Consider the following 21,112-nt stretch of genomic DNA (forward strand, 5'->3'; position numbering starts at 1 on the left):
TCCAGAGTCTAGGAGGTTTGGTCCAGGTTGGCAAAGTCAATCTGAACAAGGTTTCATGCTTACATCCTCACGTTTCCCTACCTGCCATAACCACCTGCAGGGTCCTTCCTGCAGACACACCCCTTGTCACATGCCTCCTAGGGGATCCACTTGACACTGAGTTACTGTTGTCAGTGTGGGAAGCATGTACCTGCCATCTCTCCTGTACAACACAGACATACTCTACCACCTAACTGTCCCTTCCAGTCCAGGGTTCAGAGATGTCCATGGGTAAAAGCCTGGCCAGCTGATGTCAGAAGTCTCAGCCCAGGGTTTTTTTTTTTTTGCCCAGACAGACCACCAGAACACAGGTGTCCCCTTCCACCTGGAATATGGCTGTGCACTTGCATCCAGCCCTGCCAGGACCTCTGGGGCATGACTAAACATTCTGTGTTTTGTTGCTGCTCCTGTAGATTAAAGACCTCTGACTTTTCTAGGCTGTAAGTGTCTGAGGGTCAGGGTAGGTCTTACTCCAAACTCACCACTCACCATAATGGTGCTGTGGTCAGTTTCTACCTAGCCCCAGATCCAGCCCCTCCCCTTCAGACAAGCCACAATGGATGAGACATAAGCCAGAAAACAAGGAGCTAGGGATCCTGCTTGGTTGGCAGAGCTCTTGCCTTGGGTTTAGCGCCCAGCAGAACATAAGCCAGGCATGGCCATGCGTTATCTATCATCCCAGCACTCGGGAGGTAGAGGCAGGAGAATCTTGAACCCCCAAAGCTGGGCTACACATCCCGAGAGGAAACAGCACACAGTACCTGATGTCTGTGTGAAGAAAAGCCTAGGACCACCAGCCTGGCAGTTTCAGACCCTCAAGGTCCAGGTCCCACACTCCCAAAGCATAACTGGCCCATCAGGAAAGTGACATAAATTCAAGAAGTTCATTGATAGAACCTGGAACATAACAGTGATCAATACATGCCCATGTTGTGTTATCAGTAGCCCGCCTGGCCACCTGAGCCCAGCAACCTGCTGTAGGTCTTACTCATAGGTGCTTACTATCTCATTCCCCCATTCAGCAGGCTCCTGGCACCACACAGGGCCCTGAGGCCAATCCCATCTCCACCCTCCATGGTCCCAAGCACCTAAACACTGTAGAGGGTCACCTCTGCTATGGTTGCTGACTCTAAGTGTCCATCACACCCGAAAACACAGCAACACCAAGATATGTGCTTGTCTAATGGGGCATACTGGCACAGTCACACCGATATATATATACAACTGACTTCTACAGGTAAGGAAAGGTCAAGAGGACTCAGCCAGGTGCTTGGGAACCCCAGCTGACTTAGTGGCCACAGGAAAATGCCCTGGTGATGCTCTAGGGCTGCATGGGAAGAGATAGGTGGCCAAGAGCTACCAGCAAATGTCTTCCATCACCCAACACTGACCTCACCCACACCCCACCCAGGACCCAGTTGCCCTACTCTCAAAATGCCAGCTGGCAGGTTCCAGGAAGACCCACGCAGACCAGTGAATCCACCATGCCATGGCCTGTGCAGCAGCAGCAGTATATCCAGCCTAATTAGATGGTGAGGGTTGGGGTGGTACTCTCAGAAAGACATCGGGAACTGGCCAAGGAAGACATACAAACTACAAAGTTAAAAAAAGCTGAAAGGAAACCCCAAGAGACCCAGAGGAGACCAGCTTGTGTGAGAGACAGTGTACCCTATCACTCCAATCCCCAGCCAGAAGTCAAGACACCAGCTTTCGCCCAGCAAGAGCTGAGGGTGCTGCGGGGCCCACCCTGCATGTTCCAGCTTGAACAGACCACAGCCACAGACAGCCAGCAGCTTTCAGTGAGCATCTGTCACCAGGAGCCTCGGTCTCAGCCTTAGATAAAGCTCCAACCACACTGGCCCTAAAGAGATGCACAGGTCCCTGACGATCTTCCTGGGTGTAGGCCCCGGGTGTGTGAATCCTGAGAAAGCCCAACGCTAGAGCCCAAGCTTCCGAGCTCCTGAACAGAGAGGCACGGGCAGCTTCTGGCACAATCAGAACGACGCAAAAGCCACGGTCACATTTCAAAACTGCAATTAATTTCCTTTGTTCATTAGTCAATTTGTTCAATTAACTAAGCCCTGAAAAATAAATAAATAAAAAGGAAGTACAGACATCTCGTATGCCTTCTAGCACTGATTTTTGACTGCCTGGGGGCATCTACTCCCAACTTGGTCAGCAGGGAAGGAGTGGAAAGGAGAATGGGGATCCCCATACCCTGATAAGAACCCTGGAGGCTTGAGTGGTAATGAAATCACAAGAGTAACACCAAAGGTGCCTGTAACAGAAAGTACACCAGGAGCAGCTTAGCCCACAAGGCAAGGCAGGAGCCCAGAGGAAGCTTCCCCAAAGAGCAGTCCCTGGAGCCAGGCCCTGCTGAGTAAGGAGGAGCTGGCTTGGCTGGGAGGGAAGCAGGGAGGGTGTTTTGACAAAACTAAGGTTTGGTAGAGAGGGTGGACATATGCTGGACCTGTGCAAAATGGAATTCAGTGTCTGGGACAGACCTACAAGGGCAGACCTCAAAAATAGAGATATCCACCCTGCCCATACCTGTAGCACTGACCACGCCCAAAACCACACTTAGTCCAGAAAATCCAGCTACAACATATTGCTTTATTGTTAAAACCCTGAAGTGCCTTCTATCCCCTATCTCACTTAACCCTTCCTGTACCAGTATCCCCTCCCCACCCCCTTCATATCATCTGTATTCTGGCCTCCCTCCTTGATACCTCCCTGTGACCCATTAATGGTTTCTTGAATTCATGCACAAGACCCGTACAAGATCAAGATCAAGCCAGAATGGGAGGGTTAAGGGGATCATGAAGTCCCACCTCTGGCTGAAGAGCTACTGGCAAATTATAGATGCTGGATGAGAGAGACTCCGTTTTCTTCAAGGATCCTGCCCCCAAGAGGCTACCTATCCCCAGTCCATGGCTTGACAACTCGTTTGAGTACCAGCAACACTAAGTGGATTCATCGTGCTTTTTTTTTAAAGAGCACATGGTGGTGGGTGGATAAGGGAGTGATTGGAGAGGAGGAGATGAGAGTAGACTTAGAATAATATTACATGTACGTATGAAATTCTTGAACAATAAAAAGTGAAAAATAAATATATGCCGGTTTTTCTTTCCCATTAAAGACAAACAAAGAGATAAGGAAAGAACCTTGAGGCTGAACCAATGAGATAGCTCAGCAGGAAAAGGAGTCTGCCACCAACCTGGACGACCTGAGTTCAATTAGACCCGCACGATGGAAGGAGAAATCAATTTGGCACATATGTGCATGCCTGCATGCAAACACACACACACACACACACACACACACACACACACACACACACACACACACACACACCAAATAGTAAGTACATAAGTAAATTTAAAGAGAAACAACTGAGATGAAGGTACTAGTTGACCAAGCCCTCTCAGAGCATTCTCGAGGACCTACAGGCAGGGGCAATTATGAATGTGGCTATGATAACCAGGATATACAAAGCAGGTCACTAATCTTGGGGGAACGCAAGCCTAGTTCCTCAGAACACTCTGGGGCAGCCAGAGGATTGTATATCATTCATTGTACAGAAGAAAGCCACTCCGGAGCCGTGCTACCCCAGCAGCTTCCAGAAAGTACCCACCATGGCTCCTCCGCTCCACGGTTTGTTTTTTAAGTTTTCAGAACAGACAGAGCAGATGGCCCCCTCCAGGAAGGCTGGTGCAGGGGAGGCTGCAAGGGACACGCAGGAAGAGTAGCGCCCACGCCGCTCTTGGAGGCTCAGAGACAGGAAGGAGCTCAGGCTGTGTGACCAAGCTTCCTCCCCAGGCAGGAAGCCTCCAAGAAGAGTGCACCTAGCCTAGCCATGTCTCCAGGCCCAAGACAACTGCCTAGACACGTGTAACCTCATCCATCTGTAAGCACCTCAGTGACTGGCAACTGTCCTGACCAGCACGTACCAGACCCAACACATCCCACACTCATGCCCACTTTAGAGATGAGGAGGGTCACTGTGGCTCCAGAAGGCTGGTGGGGCTCTAACACTTCCTACCTTCTATTCTTAGGAGCGGTAATGGATTCCCCACTAGTCTCTAGCCTCCATGATGTAGGCACTTCACAGGATCCCAGGCTCAAGCCTCAGCACGGGAAGAAACAGCAAGAGAACAATGGAGGTCTCCCTCAGACATGCCCCCTGCACAAAACCAGCCTCCTCCAGGCTAAGCCATCATGTGCCAATGACTGTTCAACCACAGGCAGAAATTGTGACTTGGGAAAGTCCATTCCCTCCCTTCTCTCCCGCCCTGCTATGCTGTGTGACACTCACAGAAACTGCAATAGGGAGCCAAGTATAACTTTCCTTCCACTCTGGGAGAAGACGGAGACCCTGGAAGTATTCAGCCAGCATGAACACCAGTGTTCAGAGGGGATTGGCCATCAAAGGAATTGCCCTGTAACAAAACATTCAGACTTGGAATTTAGTATTGTCCTCAACCAGATGGGATTGGCAGTGGGGGGGAGGGGACATAGGAGAAGCAGTTTTTTTGGGAGGGGGCTCCAGGCCCTGAGAAAGCCTCTGAGGCTTGGCCACACCTCACCACAGCACCCGCAAACCAAGGTAAGGAGCCTTGGATGAGGAGAGACTCATCACAGTCTGTAGTCCAGCTATTGCTAAGCCTGGAGACTCTGACAGGACAAGAGGCCTGGGTCAGGAAGAGGGCTGGTTTTTCTGCAGCCCAGAATTACAACACAAGGGGTTTCGGGCTAATTATGATAATAGATTCAACTTCAGGAGGCTTCCCTGACAGCAGTTGCCAAGGAGACCAGCATCACGAGCAGCTGGTCCCCAGCCCCAGATTCCGAGAGCCAGAAAGGAATAAGGCAGGGACCTCAGACAGCCCTTGGCAACCCACCCTAGCATGGGGAAAGCCACCTAGAGATGGAGTTTGCACGAAACTGTTTTGTATCTAGAGACACGTCCAGGCCCAAATCACAAGGAACCACTGGGAGAATTAAAGTCAAGCTGTCATTGTGCAGCAGCAAAAAGGAATTTATGGGAGGGACTACTCAACTCTGGGCAGAGCATGGTCACTTGAACCATGAGACAAAGAAGTAGAGACAGGCAGGGAGCAAAGGTGGGGGGGGGGGCAGAAATGCAGGGCCAAAGGGCCCTCAGTCAGGCCCAGAAACCTCACAGCCGTCAGCAATAGCTGGTGCCAGCATATGCTGAGATGCTGTGGGCACAGATTTGGATGTGTAGGCATCCTACGCGTGGATCTCTGCACACTAGGAAGGCTGCCACCCCAGGGAAACACTCTCCTCCTCCTCCTTTCTCCTCCTCCTGCCCCCTCAGTCTTATAACAGGGAATCTTTCTCTTCTGGAAAAACAACAAAGGTGCTGCCATTCCCTTCAATGCTGCCTCACACACTGGCTATCCCTCTGCCAGACCCTGAGAATATACTCTATCCCAGCTCCTGACTCAAAAGCTGACTCAAGGAGGCCACTTTCCCATTGCACGTTTAGCAACTAGGAAGAAGAAAAAAATCTAACATCCGGACAGTAGAGGAAGATAAGTTATCCCAGATCCCCAGCCCTGCTCACAACTCTTAGACTACGACTGAGAGCTGGATCCATGAGCCGAAAGTCTCCACTTGCATGCTTCATGCCAGGTGTGCGATGACCCTAAAGGCAGGCAACGCTCTTGTCCCCACTTACAAATGGGGAAAAAAAAAACAGAGGCTCCCAAGTCACTTCCATGGCCCACATGGTATCCAACTAGAGCAGACAAAGCTACCCTGTACGGGAACCCTCTCCGTAGAAGAGGCTTGTATGCTCACACAGGGCCTGCACCATCAGGATAATCCCCATTCCCATAACGTTGGGCCTTCCCACCTTTGGGGGCTGGAGTACTGTAAGGCCCGAGGAGGGCAACTACAGTGAGGCCACACACATCCCCTCTGGTGCAGATCGCACATGACTCCCCAAGGACCTCCCGCCGCCTCGTCCATTAGGCACAGCTATCGCTGTAACCTGGAATCTAATTTCTCCCCCTAATAAACTGCTCTGCTGCCAGGACCTACTGCCTCCTCCGATGTCAGAAGTAAAGCAGAGCTGGGATGCTGATGGCTGCTTCTAGTAAAAAAAAAATCACACACAGTTATTTATCCCCTGGGCTTGGATAGGACAGAGGCCACACTCCATACAAGGACCTCTCTGCTGGAATGAGTCCTAGCCTCATGCTGCCCTACCCTTGGGTAGTACCAGCCTGTGCGTCATGCCAAAGCCCATCTACCCAACCCAGAATCACCTACTAGAGCGTAAGGTCCAATGGGGATGAGAGTAAGTGGCCCAGGAGAGTCAGACAAGGCCCAGTACACACCAGATGCTCAGAAAGTGCCTTAGCGCCCCCCCCACACAGAGAGAGACCATAGCTCAAGAAGCCCCTGGTTCTCAGAGGCTCAGCTGCTCACTCACTCATTTTGAGGCCTCCATAATCAGCCTTATCTAGTCCCAATCCTGTCCCTCATCTCCAAACACCAAGGTCAGAAAGTATTCTCAAGGGACCCCTCACCCCTACTGACCCTGGTTATCTCAAGGATGGGGGTGATCCAGAGGTCAGGTGCTTCCGCCATTCCTGACCCACCTCCACACATTGCTCTCTAGTTATTCACCGCATCAGAAGCCCAAGACTCCCAAGGACTCCAGCCTCAGTCGCTTCTATAGACACCATGGGGCCTCCCCAGAAAAACCAGTTATCTGCTACAGGCGCACAGCTGAGGACCACAGAGGGCTCAGCTTGGCAGGAACCTGCCAGCTCAGCAAGGGAGAGCCCTTCCCAGGCGCCAGCTCATGACCTGGCACCTCTTACATGAGATCCCTAGAGGCTGAAGTTCCCGGTTGGTTAATTTGCTCCCATTAGTCATTGTGGGTGCTGACCAGAGCTCAGTGTACTCGGGTAGGGCTGTCCCAGGTCTGCACCCTGCATCCCTGCCTGTTGAATCATCCAAGAAGATAGCCCTACTGAAGGCTTACAGCCACCACTACCCCCAACCTAGCATCCTTTACCACTTCCCAGGAGCTTATCTCAGCCCTTCCCTCCACTATAGCCCACACTCCAGCCAATTGTGCACCCCCCTGACACCACGGGGAAACCTGTCCCATCTCAATCCTAGGAGCAGCCAGAGGGCTGTGGTGGAAATGGCTGACCATGTGCGTGAGCCCTGCTCACAGCTCTATACGGCCCCAGGGTCCTAAGATCCTGACCATACCTGGTTCTCCCAACAACAATTTCCCTTACTCAGCCTTGCCATGGCATTCCCATTCATCGGGGTCTTTGCACACCTCCTTTTGATACCTGGAGTTTCCCTCTACTCGCAAAACCCAGAGCCATCTTTTCTTCAGACTCTCCTTCCTCAGGCAAGTTCACTTTCACTGAGGACACAGCCTCATCTGTTCTGCCCTTCCCAATGCCCAGGGCGGCGCCAAGCCCATACCTGCACACGGGCCATATGTTCTGACTAGTGGGATCCTGCCCTGACCCTACTGGGCCCCCAACTCGAGAACACTCACTTGTCCCTGTCACACATGTTCTTTGTGGGGGTTCTTTGTGCTGTTCACAAGCGCAGCCAAGGAGCCTGTATAGGTCTGGGAACAGATGAGGTAGGGTCTGCACCAAGACCCTGGCCACCCCAAGCCTGGCATAGAGCAAAACAGCTCACCACAGACAAAGCTGTGTCCCCAGAGAAATTATATATGCATCCCACAAATTAGCACCTACCTTATGGCAGCTGGCCTTGCATAGCCTAATGGCAGAGATAATCCACACATCCATCAGCAGACAGAGGATCCCAGAAACCCACAGAGAGAAGTAAGGCTCCACCACCCTACAGCTCGGGCACTCAGAAGTAACCACACACAGGGAAAAGCATTGGACACGGGGAATAGGATGATCCCACTTGTAAGAAATGTCAAGAACAAATTTGTCACATACGGGAAGACATCAGTGAGCACCACGACATGGGAAGGGGCACTGTGGGGAACTGCCCATACAGATGGGTGCCCTTAACACTATAGAGCACTGACAGTCACACAATAATTACACAAACTGATTTATTCACCCACAAATGGTAAGGGTTATGCATGGAGGATTTCATCTCAATTTTAAAAAGATAGCAGGCAAACAACTCCTTGGCAGAGTAAACTATTTCTCCAGAGTGGTTAACTCCGTGCTCCAAGAAATGCTTCCTCTGTGCTTAGTGTCTCTTTGCAAGAGGACAGCCTGCATGTACTGTACCAAAGACTCTCAAGCCCATGAGCACTGGGCTCCATGGGGCCATCCTGAAGATGGAGATAAAGATGAAGGGTGCTCTCTGAGAGGCCTCTGGGGCAAGGCCAGCCCAGTCTCTCTGGGAAGGCTTGAATACGTATATCATATGTATCGTTTTCCCAGATCATGTAAAGACCTCAACAACTATGGACTGGGCATCACCTTTTCTATTGAAATGTTGAAATGATGCTGTCCTTGGTCAGTAACAGTCCCCCCACCCTCCCATGCCCAGGCACTTCTCCCATATCTGCTATTCCCTGACATTCAATGCTCAACAAAGATACTGAACTTAACCAGGGCTCCTCCCCCTATAGGCTCCACCTTGCAGCTTTGAGGGCTAGAAGTAGCATATAGAAGCCCTCATGAGAGGGGCATTTCTCCCTCGCTGCTGGGGTGAAAGATCACCATGGAATCTTAACCCCTCATGAATGTGAATCTCCATTATCTTTCATGGCTCAGGCAGCCCATCAGGTGCTAAGGGTACCTGATGGGGGGATGTCCTTCTGTATATGTTTCTCTTATTGGTTGATGAATAAGACGCTGTTCGGCCAATGAGGCAGGAAGAGAGACGGGACTAGGAGACGAGGAGAATTCTGGGAAAGGTAGGAAGGAGCCCACCGGAGTCACCATGCTGTCGGAGGAGTAACACTGTACCAGGCATTACCGGGGTAAGCCACAGCCTCGTGGCAATACACAGATTGATAGAAATGGGTTAATAATTAAGACAGAGGTAGCCCATAAGAAGCCCTAGCCACGGGTCAACAGTATTATAATTAATATAAGCCTTGTGTGTTTATTTGGGGCCAAACAGCTGCAGGAAGCTCCAGCAACAAGTACCCCAACAATGGCTCCCCTGACAGAGTACCTCACAGGCCTCCCCATCCACTATCCTAAGTTTGGTAGACAGTCATGTCCTGCCTCCTGCCCCAGCTGTGCTCCTGGGCTGGCCCCACAGCCTACAGCGTCGATTCCTTACCATGGCTGAATATGTTCTCTCATAAATGTGCCCAGCTCCAGCGATGGAGATCTGAAACCTCAGATAGAATCTTGTCCTGACATTAGCCTCTCCTGGGCCATCCCCAAGCCTCCCTTTCTCCTCACCAGTCTTCTTAGTGATCCAAGCAAGCAGAGCAAAGGACATGGCCACAGGCAGAAGCATAGCCTGCAGAAACAACCCACCTGGACAGGACATACCTGTGGCCAAAGGCATGTCTAGACATACAGGTATACAGGACACTGACTCAGACACCATCCATCCTAACCTGGGTGTCCCGGAGTGAATTAGATGGAGGGGCAGCAGTCCATAGGAGAAGACACACCAGTGTGGTGTGAACACAGGGCAGAAACCAGATCCCAGGTCTCATTCTGTTCTACAAACTCATAGAAAAGCAGAGCTGGGAAATCTCTACACACCTTGTTTCCCAGTTTCCTACATTGGGCATATAATAATAATAAAAAAAACAAATAACATCCCCAAACCAAGTGCTTCTGTGAGAGACGAAGCAAGCTGGTCATACCAGAGCCTCCAGAGCTGTCTGCCCACGCAGTTCCTTCTCCACGCTAGAATTCAGCACTTGACTAATTCAACAAGGTGTCACGGAGCGCCATTATGGAGAAGGCTTTCTCATGCTGACCCGGGAAGAAGGGAACCTCCCTGTGTCTTTGTCTATAGTCCCTGGCACCCTCTAGAAATCACCCCCTCCCAGCTCTTGCCCCTTCCAAGGCTAACACCTGTAAGCTAAGCTTCATTTTGAGGGGAGGCAGGAATAGCAATGACACCATGGAGCCACAAGGAAATAACACTGTGTGCTTTGAATCCAGGACCATGGTCAGCACCTCAGGGCCATTTCCCCCTGTCCCTTCCCAATTCCAGGGATACAGAAACTCCCACCTCCTCCCCAAGTGTAGCAGCCCCTCCTCTGTGCTGGCCACCTGATTAGAAGGGGTAACAAGAATGGTTCCAGACCCTTGCCTTGCTCCACATGCTGTCTCCCACCAGAGGCTTTCTACAAATGTAATGAACAGCAAGCATCAAATCTGTCTATCTAGCCTGAGGAGAAACACTGTTTTGGATGAGAACATTTTCACAGTAGTCAAAAGCTTCTTGCAGTATCTCTTACAGCCCGTGTGTGTGTGTGTGTGTGTGTGTGTGTGTGTGTGTGTGTGTGTTAAGAATCCAGGAGCCTCGCAGAAGCAATGTTAGCAGAGACAAAATCTCAGCTCTGTCCTTCATTTCCATCAACAAGGAACCCTTCACAGGTGTTAGGATGTGCTCAGGCAATGGGCTTTGAGTGGGGCTTTGGCACCTCCCTCACACTCAGCACAGGAAAATGCCAGGGCTGGCACAGTAAACGTGGCGAGCACAAGGCCGTTACAGATTCCATGGTGGCCTACAGAATTCCCTGGGAATTCACCTATACAACATCCCCAGAAGAGAGGAGAAGCTGGAAGACACAGCTGACCAGAGAGAAGACCAGCCTGGAGAATCACTGCACTGCAAATGACCTCATAAATCCCCAGGTTTTTTCCCACACACACATTGGCACATCTTCTGTGTGTGTGGTTCATGTGAATTGTGCCCATCCTGGAAAGAAGGGGCTAAGAAGGGTGAGAGACGCTCCCCCACAAGCTGGTCCTAATAACTACCCATACACACACACACACACACACACACACACACACACACACACACACACACCAATGCTCAAGGAACACCAAGGAAGAGAAACCAGAAGAAGGTAGAGCAGGAAGAGTGGGAGGAATACTATGAGATGTCCTCTGGACATGACATGGATGTTGCACACAGGAGCTCACAGCATCTGTGTTTATCTATACAACACTTGCACAAGTTCAAGCCAGTTAGTAATTCCAGCGCAAAGAGGAGAGGAGAGTCACCCCTATAGCTAGGGAGCTATTGACAGCTGATGGCTGCTGTGGGATGGAGAGTCACCTTTCTTAGGAAGGTGGCAGGTGGTAGGGTAACCCCACATGCATGTGTCAAAGGCCTTACTAATTGTATTCAGTGGTTATAAAAAGTAAAATAGCCAAGTGTGGTGGTGTGCGCCTTTTAATCCTAGCACTGGGGAGGTACCGGCGGGAAGATCTCTGTGAGTTTGAGTCCAGCCTGGTCTACATATCAAATTCCAGGCAGGCCAGGGTTACGTGGTAAGAACGTCTCTCAAAACTTCTTATAAACAAGATATAAAACAAGATTTTTAAAAAGGGAGGGACATGACGTAGAGAAGACAGTTGGGGAGGGGAACAGGGAGAACAGGAGTGGGTATGGTCAGGATACACCGCACATGTGAATGGAGTTAAAAAAAAATAACCAGACAAAAATAGAGCATTCAAATAGCCTCCCACCCAGTCCTGGTGCTCCAGAGGCCCTTAATGCACCTCCTGCAGGCAACACACAGCTCCATTGCATCTGGCCCAGAACCTACACTCACTGCAATATCCCTCTGCACAGCCTCTTCTGAACAGGGTTTGCAAATGCTTTCATTTCTACCCTGCTTCCCAAAACTGAGACTCATGAAGAAGCTCGCCCTTGCCTCATACCCACCAACCAGCGTCTTTCCAAGTCAAAGCAGGAAAGTCTCCAGCACAGGACAAAGCTGATGGCTCTTGGATGGAAGGGGCCAGGAACCAGGCAGAACCTGGAGTCAGGACAGCCCCTCTACTTAGAGGAAGGAAGGATTTCCAGGGACGCCACCTTGGAAGAGGCTGACACCCGTGAGATCATCAAGGAATCTGTGCAGACAGTTTCCAAGCAACTCCCATTTAGAACATTCTAGAATAACGTCTCTGCTGGGCATCCATACAACTATTCCTAATATCAAAAGGGAAATTGAAGACCTAATTCTGTTCCAGCCGGATAGCCAGCAGAGCCCAAAGACAACCAGGGGTGTGTCTGGAACATATCCTGCCTCCTTTTTCCATGCAGAGAAGCCGCTGTCCCAGAGTCCTCACTTCCTCTGCAAAGGCTTTGATAGCCCCAGCAGCCAACTGAAAGGGCCAGGGATGGCCAGGGGAAATACCAAGAGCTTCCCCTTGGGTGGGTCTCTTACCCAGATCGAAGACCACCTGCTCAGCAGGAGTGCATGGAAGCAGCTGCTATATAGTTCAAGAGCCCACAGCCTTCTCAGCATATCCCTCTGGAATATCACTCATCCTCACCCACCAAGCCCCCCTGCCTTGGGTAGTGCCTGGAATGATAAACAGAATGAAAATAGGGCTAGAGAGATGACTCAGTTGGTAAAGCTCTTGACATGCAAGCATGAGGACTTGAATTTGGCCATCAGTTCTTGTATTAAAAAAAAGTGGGAGCAGGTATGATAGTACAACACTTGTTATCCCAGCACTGAGGAGGCAAAGAAAACCTAATCAGTGAGACCCAAGTCCTGGTAAAAGACCCTGTCTCAAAAAGCAAGATGGCCAGGGCAGGGGTGGCACACACTTGGGAGGCAGAGGCAGGTGGATCTCTGTGAGTTCGAGGCCAGCCTGGGGCTATTACACAGAGAAACCCTGTCTCTAAAAATAAACAAAAACAACAACAACAAAAGGAAGATGGATAGCTCCTAAGTAAGAACATCTAAGGTTAACTTTCTGCCTCTACACACACGTACGTTCATACACAGACCTGCGCACACACAATAAGAGAGAATGCAGAATGCCAGGACTCTTGTTGTCCCCAGTCCTGCACAAGGCAGTAGCCCTAAACGGAATGGCGTGTCTCCACACTATACGGTTGCTCTCAAGACCTACCGCTTGACCATGGACACGGAGTACAACACCTGCACACAGCTCATAGGACACACTTGGGATTCTGAGAACTACAGACAAGTCAACAAGAAAGCAGGAATCAAGAGTTCACTTGGAACAGAGACCTCAGTGGAGGCCTGGCTGTACAGGGCTGGGCAGGCACAAGGCAGCCATGAGTCACTGCCAACCTGATCATTGGAGAGTCACATGTCAGACTCGGCACCCTGCATTTGCTCTCGGATCGGCTAAACTGCTCCTGCTGTTGTTAGGCAGTTGGACGGATGCTGCTGGGTTTCCTCCTCCAAAACATGGCTTGGTGTCTGGTATGTCACTGAGAGTGAGGCACTGTTTGAAGGAGCTCCTGGAGCTGTCAGCAAATTGTTGTCTGGAAGCAAAGCTCAGTTCTTAGCCGTGGAAAGGAAAGGCCCATGCTTGGCAGGCATCCACACACAGAGGACCGTGCTCACTGTAAAGGGGACCCAGCCAAGCCAACTCATCCACATCTGGGTATAAACAAGATGTCTGCAGGCCTTACAACAGAAGTTCCTCTACAGTCTGAGGAGCTTACTGGTAGAACTGGAACACTGTTTTTCAAGTCAAAAATCATTCCTCCCCTCAATGCCCTACCCTGAGGGTCCCATAACATATGTCACTCAGCTCCACACAGGAACACATCCTCAAACACACAAACACACTGTTCTGGGGGAAATGGTTGGTATTCCTGGAGCTGGCCCAGCAGATAAGCATCGGGCAAGCTTCTGAGACTCAGAACTCATGCCTAAGCCTTCTAAACCTGTCTCCTGCTAAACAATGACCCAAATAAGCTTGCCAAGATCAAGGTACAGACTGTATCCCAAGGCTTTGCCTAAGGATTGGCTGATGAATGGGAGGCTGAAAGTCACTACCTACAACTAGGCCAGCAATAGTCCCTAGCCTTCCACGCCCACTGGATAAGGTCTGACTTTGCCAAACCTCCAGCAGCACAAGCCAGTGAACATTGTGTCTAGTGACCCAAATCTATACCCACCCAGGAACATCATTCATGTATTATGGCCTGGGAAACCAAAGTCCAGAATCTGGACCTCATCAGGGGAAATAGGACCATCAGAACCCTCAGTCCCAACCCTGTCATCCTTCACCCCTAAAGGGTAACAAGAGTCCTCTGTCAGGTGGGCGGTGGTGGCACAGCACACGCCTTTAATCCCAGAACTCAGGAGGCAGAGGCAGGTGGATCTCTGTGAGTTCAAGGTCAGCCTGGTCTACAAAACTACACAGAGAAGCCCTGTCTCAAAGAAAAAAGAAAAAAGAGTTCCCTACCAACCCCATCTCCAGCAGCTACAGCACAAAGATGCACACTTGGTGGGCAGAGGACACACAGATAGTTGTGTGGCAAGGTGGTCTGCTTCACTCAGAACTATTTGTAATTAGAAGAAATGGGGCACACGCCAAAGTCCCTGAAAAGAAGCATTCTCCCTTATCAACTTTGCCTTAGAGGGGACAGCAGCTGCCAGCTCAGAGCTTACTCCCAAAATGGGGCCCAGTAATATCCACTTTAGCCTTTAAAGGATATGACCAGGATCAGGGCTAGGGCCAACCCTTCCATCCAACTTCAAGGATGCAGAAGGCACAGCACACAGGCCATATCCCTTCTCCATCTTTTCACACGTCAATTCAGCCCTCGTATGCTCTAGTCCAGCTGTTAGTACACGCCATAAAGTTCTCCAGAGAGCCCTTGGTACTAGGGACTTGCCCATTTCCCTAGACTCAACCCTACAGTAAGTGGTGAACTCACTGTTCTCACTGCAACAGACTGAGGAACACACCAGCCCTATCTTCTCAACAACAGGGGGTCAGAACACCTCACCTGGGGTCAGTGGCATAGCCAAGATCACAAGGATCTATGAAAGCTTGTGTATTTGCTCACTGGAAGACACTAAATGGCCTGCATTTACCACTGGGTTCCATCTGCTCTCAGATACTGTCCCTGGCTCCTTGAAAGTACTCCAGACTCAAGTACATTCAGAGTCAGAGAAAGGCCTCCTACCTACAAGGCCACCACCTGGGAGCATTCCCAGCACCTAGCATTTTCCATGTCCAATTTCTTCAGGCTGGTGACACACTGTGGGTCCTTCCGAGTCTCTACAGATGGCTTTGCATGCCTGACTCATGCTGGTGTCCGTAAGAATGAGGTTTCTCTGCTCTCATCTGCAACACTACCCAGAGAGCTCCCTGCCTACTTGCTAATTCATTGTTTCTTTACAGATGCAAGGGTGTTTAAAAATTTACTCTACACATAACCAGGGCAGAGGGACTGCAATTGTTCTATCCCTTCAGTGCCGTTTAAGTCATCGCTGAGGGTTGGTGAGCAGGCCTGGGAAGAAACACAGGTTTCCCTGGAAACCACAACTCTCTGAGGTATTCCCATCTTTTGGGAAATTTCCATAAGATTTTTTTCTGAATCTCAATCAATGGGGCTGCAGGAAGACCTGCTCCCGGAGAGAAGCTGAGCACATGCTGCCATTCAGTGATCAGGGTTCTCCTCTAAATGCCACATACCGTACAGTCAGAGACCAGACCTTGGGACCCCAAGTGAACATCTCTCCTATCTGCCTCAGGTGAGGACCAAGCCTGTACCTACTCCTCATATGGCCTTCCAACTCCAACTTCCAGGGCTCTTACCAGCTTTGGAGTTAAAAGCAGTTAAGTGGGCCGGGCATCAGTGGTGCACACCTTTAATCCCCAGCACTCAGGAGGCAGAGGCAGGTGGATCTCTGTGAGTTTGAGGCCAGCCTGGTCTACAGAGTGAGTTCCAGGACAGCCTCCAAAACAATACAGAGAAACCCTGTCTCGAAAAACCAAAAAAGAAAAAAAAATCAGTTAAGTGGGATGAGAAAAAGCTACAAGGCAGCCTAGACACCATTCTACTGGGGAAGGAGGCCTATCTGGGCCCAAAGCACCCAAAGACCCTTCCTTGAGCAAGGCCCTGATCCTGGATGTTGCTCTTTCTATGAAACGGGAGGTGACACCTGGTTGGACAGCCTCTGACCACAGCTCTGGAACTACTAGGGTCCCTACAGGGATACCTTGGATACTGTGGACAGAGGGGCCTTGGTGATCAGCCCAAAGAGATGAGCCATGGGCCAGCCCAGAATCTACAGTATAAATCCTCACGGCTTGGTTTTCCACTTAGTTGTTTCAAATGCCTTTTTTTTCCTAGCTGTCTACTGGCCTGGATGTTGGAAGCACCAAGTTGTCTACACTCTCAGCTCTAAGGCAGACCACCTCTCAGCTTACACAGGTAAACATTTTTATCCTCGGTTTCCCCATCAAGCTCCTCTAGCCATCAGGCAATAAGGACAGCATGTGGTAAGGGCAATATGACCCAGCAACTTTTCCCTATGAACCAAGTTACTTGTAGCTACCACCCGCCTCTCCTGAGCACAACGGATGGACATGATCCCCCCCACAATACTCCCATCTTTCTGCCTAGATTTGTCTTTGCTGTGGTTCACTTTTGAGACAGAGCTGGGCAAGCCACGGTGTCTCTGCCTGGGTGACCCCCACACACACACTGCCCTCGCTGAGTGCAGAGCTGTTTCTGAAAATATCTCACACAAGCAGTGCATAGTGGCATCACTTTGTAAAAGGAACAGGGCAGAGCCCTGTGGACCTGGGGTCTTATCAACCATGTTCACCAGGGTCCAAACCGAAGGTGGCCACTTCCCTCATGACTCTGGACTGTGGCTGACCTTCGGAGATCCAGCAGGACTGGCCAAGAGGCTGGTACAACTGGACCTCTGACAAACCAGGCTTTCATGGCCCAGGAAAACCCAGCACTGCTTAGATGAGGGACTCACTTCTATGAGCCTTGGCTCTGTTTCCCACCCCCAGATACCAGGAGGGGCTGCATCTTCTTTACTAATTAGTGAACTAACCAAATGCTGTCTAACACAGAGTGGCCCACTCTGTGGCTGTCAACTGTCAATGCAAGAGCTGACCACAAGCTCAGGAATCTCAAGCCAGTGGGTTACCTAAATCAGATAGGGGTCAGTGTGGAGAATTCCATGTCTGGAAACCGAGGGGGTGGGTCATGAGCAACAAAGGCAGTCAGAGATGTGTCATCATTCATAATGGGATCAAAAGGCAAGCCTAGAAAACATCAGTTGGTCTTTACAAAGTCCAGGGAGCCAGAAGTGGCTGTTACCACCTTACTGATGAAAAGATAAGGCTAACAGGGGTTCTGAAACTAGATACTTGTGTCTGGCCCCAAGTTAGCAACCAGAAACTCTCTGGTCTTCAATGTTCTCTCTCTCTCTCTCTCTCTCTCTCTCTCTCTCTCTCTCTCTCTCTCTCTCTCTCTCTCTCTCTCTCTCTCTCTCTCTCTCCTGACCCCAATCCCAAGACACCTCCCTGCAAGAGCCAGCCACAAAGTAAAGATGCCAAGGGGCCTGCAGGATGCCTTTATGCTACAGGTCTAAACCCTAACCAAAGTCTGGCACATTTCAGGGGCAGGGGTTACTCTATGAGGCACTGGGGCAGACTTGGGGATATGTAGGAGGGAGGAGGACAGAGTCCATAAAACAAGGGCCTCCCACACTGGACTCTGAGCTCTGGATGCTGCTGGTTTTAGGAAACAGGATGCAGGCATCAGAAATGGAGATGCTAACAAGTCAGACCCAGGAACAGGACAGGGCCCCGTGGAAGCTACAGACAAACAAAAAACAAAAGAAACAAAAAGAATCCCAGATAACTCCTGGATACCCACGCCCAGCCCTGTGGACACAGGATCTCATCCTGTCTGTGTCCCAGGAGTCACCTAGGGCCAGGACCTGGCTATCTAAGCCAGCCACAGTAGAAACCCTTAGGCCCCAAGACAGGCAGAGAGAAGGTGGCTACAGCAGAAGGACCATGAGAGACAGACACATGGACTCTTCCTTGGAGTAGAGAGAAATACAGCACCTGGGTAGAAGAAAATCAAATTCACCTCTCTGGAAGGGGTGGGGGGCTGACACCACCTTCTGCTCCCCTTGGCCAGCCTATCTGGAGAAACCTCTATTAGGACTACCCCCAGGAGCGCACACACACACACACACACACACACACACACACACACACACACACACACACACCAGGTTGTGGCTACTCCCAGGACATCATTCTGCAGGCAGCCCCCAGAATTTCCCTCTATGGACCTTCCCTCATCCCCGAACCTAACTAAATCACTTACAGAACACTCCCAGACACATTGGCCCACTCACAGGACACACACTCTGTCAAGGCCAGGACAGGTGGGTACCTTGATAGAGACTTTTCCTGAACATGGGTCTCACTCCCATCCCCAAATGCTTTTCATACAAAATGGCCGAGTCTCAGTGCTCCTCCTCTGTCCCTGGTTCCACTGGAATGGGAGAGCCAACGTCCTTGCACTGGGAGGTTATGCATACTAACACCACACACACACACACACACACACACACACACACACACACACACACACGAACACTCATATACTCATGAATGCAGGGTTGCCTCTGCCAGCTCTGCCCCAGGAGGAGTGCCAGACTTGGGGACAAGGACCAGCACCTTCCAGGCCCAAAACTGGCAGTGCTGGGGGATAACAGCGGTCCCTACTGCTGATCCCCACTTAGGGATTTAGAGCCCGGAATGTATAGAGGGGCCATCAGGTGCGAAAGGGTTGCTTGGAACATAGAGGACAAGGAGAATGGGCCTCCACGGATGGGTGTAAGCAGCTGCCCTCAGCCCAGGGCTGAGGTGATGTGATGTTAGGTCCCCTCCCCATTTCTGCAACCCGGAAGCTCAGATGGGTAGCAAGAGGTTAGGAGGATGGATGAGAAGAGGCCAGCCCTCTTCACCACCCCTATTTGGTTGTCGGGGAGATCCATGGGTGCAGAGGGGCGGATGAGTTCAAACCTAGAGCCTAGCCTAGCTCTCTCCTCGCCGGCCCTTTGTTCCGCGCTGCGGGCCGTGGGGAGGGGCCTCTAGGGCTGAGGGGGGCTGGGGCACCAGCACATCCCGTCCTGCGGGGGGGGGGAGGAGAGGAAGGGCTGGAACAATCCAGCAAGGCGGATGTAAAGACCCCCCTTCCCCCCAAAAAATGAGTCCAATATGATCTCCAAAGTCACTCTCCAGTCTCTGTCCTTCGCTTCAAACCAGGGACTGCAGTGCCGTGACCCAAACCCCACGCCCACGACGCGACCCAGGCGCGCGCGGACACGCATACCAGGGCCCCTCAGTCCACCGCAGCTGCGCCCGCAATCAACCCACGACCGGGCTAGGGTCTCGCCGGCCCACCGCGCACCTCACTGCGGGCCACTTACACGTAGGCGTGGTAAATGAACGCCCAGCCGCGGGGCCGCTCCAGCACGTTGTAGAGGAAATTCTGCAGCTTTCGGTAGAAGGCGTTGCGCTTCGGGGGCTTCCCGGCTCCCGCACCGCCCGCGCGCGGCTTGCTCAAAACGCTGCCGCGCTTGGGGGCCTCGGAGCCGGCGATGAGCAGCGCGCCGTCGCGAGTGGAGTCGGGCGCGCCCGGGTCCAGCCCCACGAAGCCCACCTTGAGCTTCTTCTCCCCGCTAGTGCCGGGGTACACGCCACCGTTGCGCGACTTCTGCACCATGGTGCCTGCTGCGCCCAGTTGGGCGCGGGCTCAGCGGGGACGGCGCGCGGGGGGTGGCGCGGGCCCCAGCCCAGGCCTCCGGTCCGGCAACCGCATGACCGAGGCGGCTGCGGCTCCGCGTTCCTACCTGGCCCGGCCGCGCGCGGGGACGCAGCAGCCACCAGGCTCCGCGCGCGCCTCGGAGCCTGGCCCGCTTCCGTGAGGGCTCCGCCCGCCGCCCCGCCCCGCCTGCCTTAACCCCTACGACGCCATTGCAGGAGCAAGCAAGAAGAACAGGTCCAGGTGTACTGCCTCACCAAGCAACCCTTCCCACTCTCTTAGCCTGGCAATCCTTGACAGGGAGTCCAACAATGCTGTCACCTCTGAGAAGGGCAAAGCTACACAAGTAAGCTCTGTGACCCAGCTCCAGCTCCCTGGGGAACCCCAAAGTGGGGCCAGAGTCGACCTGGGGTGAAGTGGACGCCTTTGGGAAAGGAGGACATTGGCCACTATGAAGTTCTGAGTTAAAGATCAGCCCACCGGGATCTTAGCTCTTAGCATCAAGTGGACCAGGCATCGGACTCCATCTCTTTTCTGGATATGCAAGGAAGTCTGTAGAGGCTCTCCAAGAAGTAGCCGGAGCAGTGCCAAAAGCCCACTCCAGGCTTACTGAGACAACTGGATCTGATTAAGAGAAGAGGCGCCACTGCCGGGGGTGGGGGGGGGTGCACGCCTTTAATCCCAGCACTCGGGAGGCAGAGGCAGGTGGATCTCTGTGACTTCGAGGTCGGGCTGGACTGATAGCCTCCAAAACAATGCAAAGAAACCCTGTCTCGTAAAAACCAGAGAGAGAGAGAGAGAGAGAGAGAGAGAGAGAGAGAGAGAGAGAGAGAGAGAGAGAGAGAGAGAGAGAGAGAGAGAGAGAGAGAGAGAGAGAGAGAGAGAGAGAGAGAGAGAGAGAGAGAGAGAGAGAGAGAGAGAGAGAGAGAGAGAGAGAGAGAGAGAGAGAAGAGGCGCCAGCCCAATCCACTCAGTCAGAGGAGGTCTTGGGTTTCCAGAGGAGAAAAAGTGCTGCCCAATCCCTGCGCAGACTGGCATTATCATGACCTCTCTGGGTCATCTTCTCCATGTAAGTCTCTAAAGAGAACTATGTAAGGCAGGCTGGAGAGATGGACTCAGTAGTTAAGAGCGCTGACTGCTCTTCCAGAGGACCTGGGTTTGGTTCCCAGCACCCACATGGCAGTTAACGACTGTCTGTAAGTAACTACGCTTCCAGGGGGAGTCAACACCTTCTTCTGGCCTCCTTGGGCACTGCAAATGTGTAGTACACATCTTAAATAATACTTTTAAAAACAACTAGTTAAGTGACTACAACTCATAGATG

General features: G+C 51.7%; 1 protein-coding gene across 20 annotated transcripts in view; it reads right to left on the reverse strand.

Moving 5' to 3' along the window:
• Nucleotides 1–19,904, reverse strand: part of Kcnq2 (potassium voltage-gated channel subfamily Q member 2) — a 57,007-nt gene extending 37,103 nt beyond the window's left edge. For 10 of the 20 annotated variants that reach the window (XM_013116644.3, XM_013116642.3, XM_013116643.3 and 7 more), the window contains exon 1: nt 19,454–19,903. In XM_013116644.3, coding sequence (XP_012972098.1) covers nt 19,454–19,749 — 296 coding nt within the window. In that variant the 5' untranslated portion in view covers nt 19,750–19,903. Of the gene's footprint in view, nt 1–19,453 lie in introns of all 20 variants that reach the window. The other 10 variants (XM_005074538.4, XM_005074537.4, XM_005074536.4 and 7 more) reach the window with 3 other exon arrangements.
• Between the last annotated feature and the right edge of the window lie 1,208 nt (nt 19,905–21,112).

Source organism: Mesocricetus auratus, unplaced genomic scaffold, assembly GCF_017639785.1.
Source record: "Mesocricetus auratus isolate SY011 unplaced genomic scaffold, BCM_Maur_2.0 Super-Scaffold_100028, whole genome shotgun sequence".
NCBI classification, from domain to species: domain Eukaryota; kingdom Metazoa; phylum Chordata; class Mammalia; order Rodentia; family Cricetidae; genus Mesocricetus; species Mesocricetus auratus.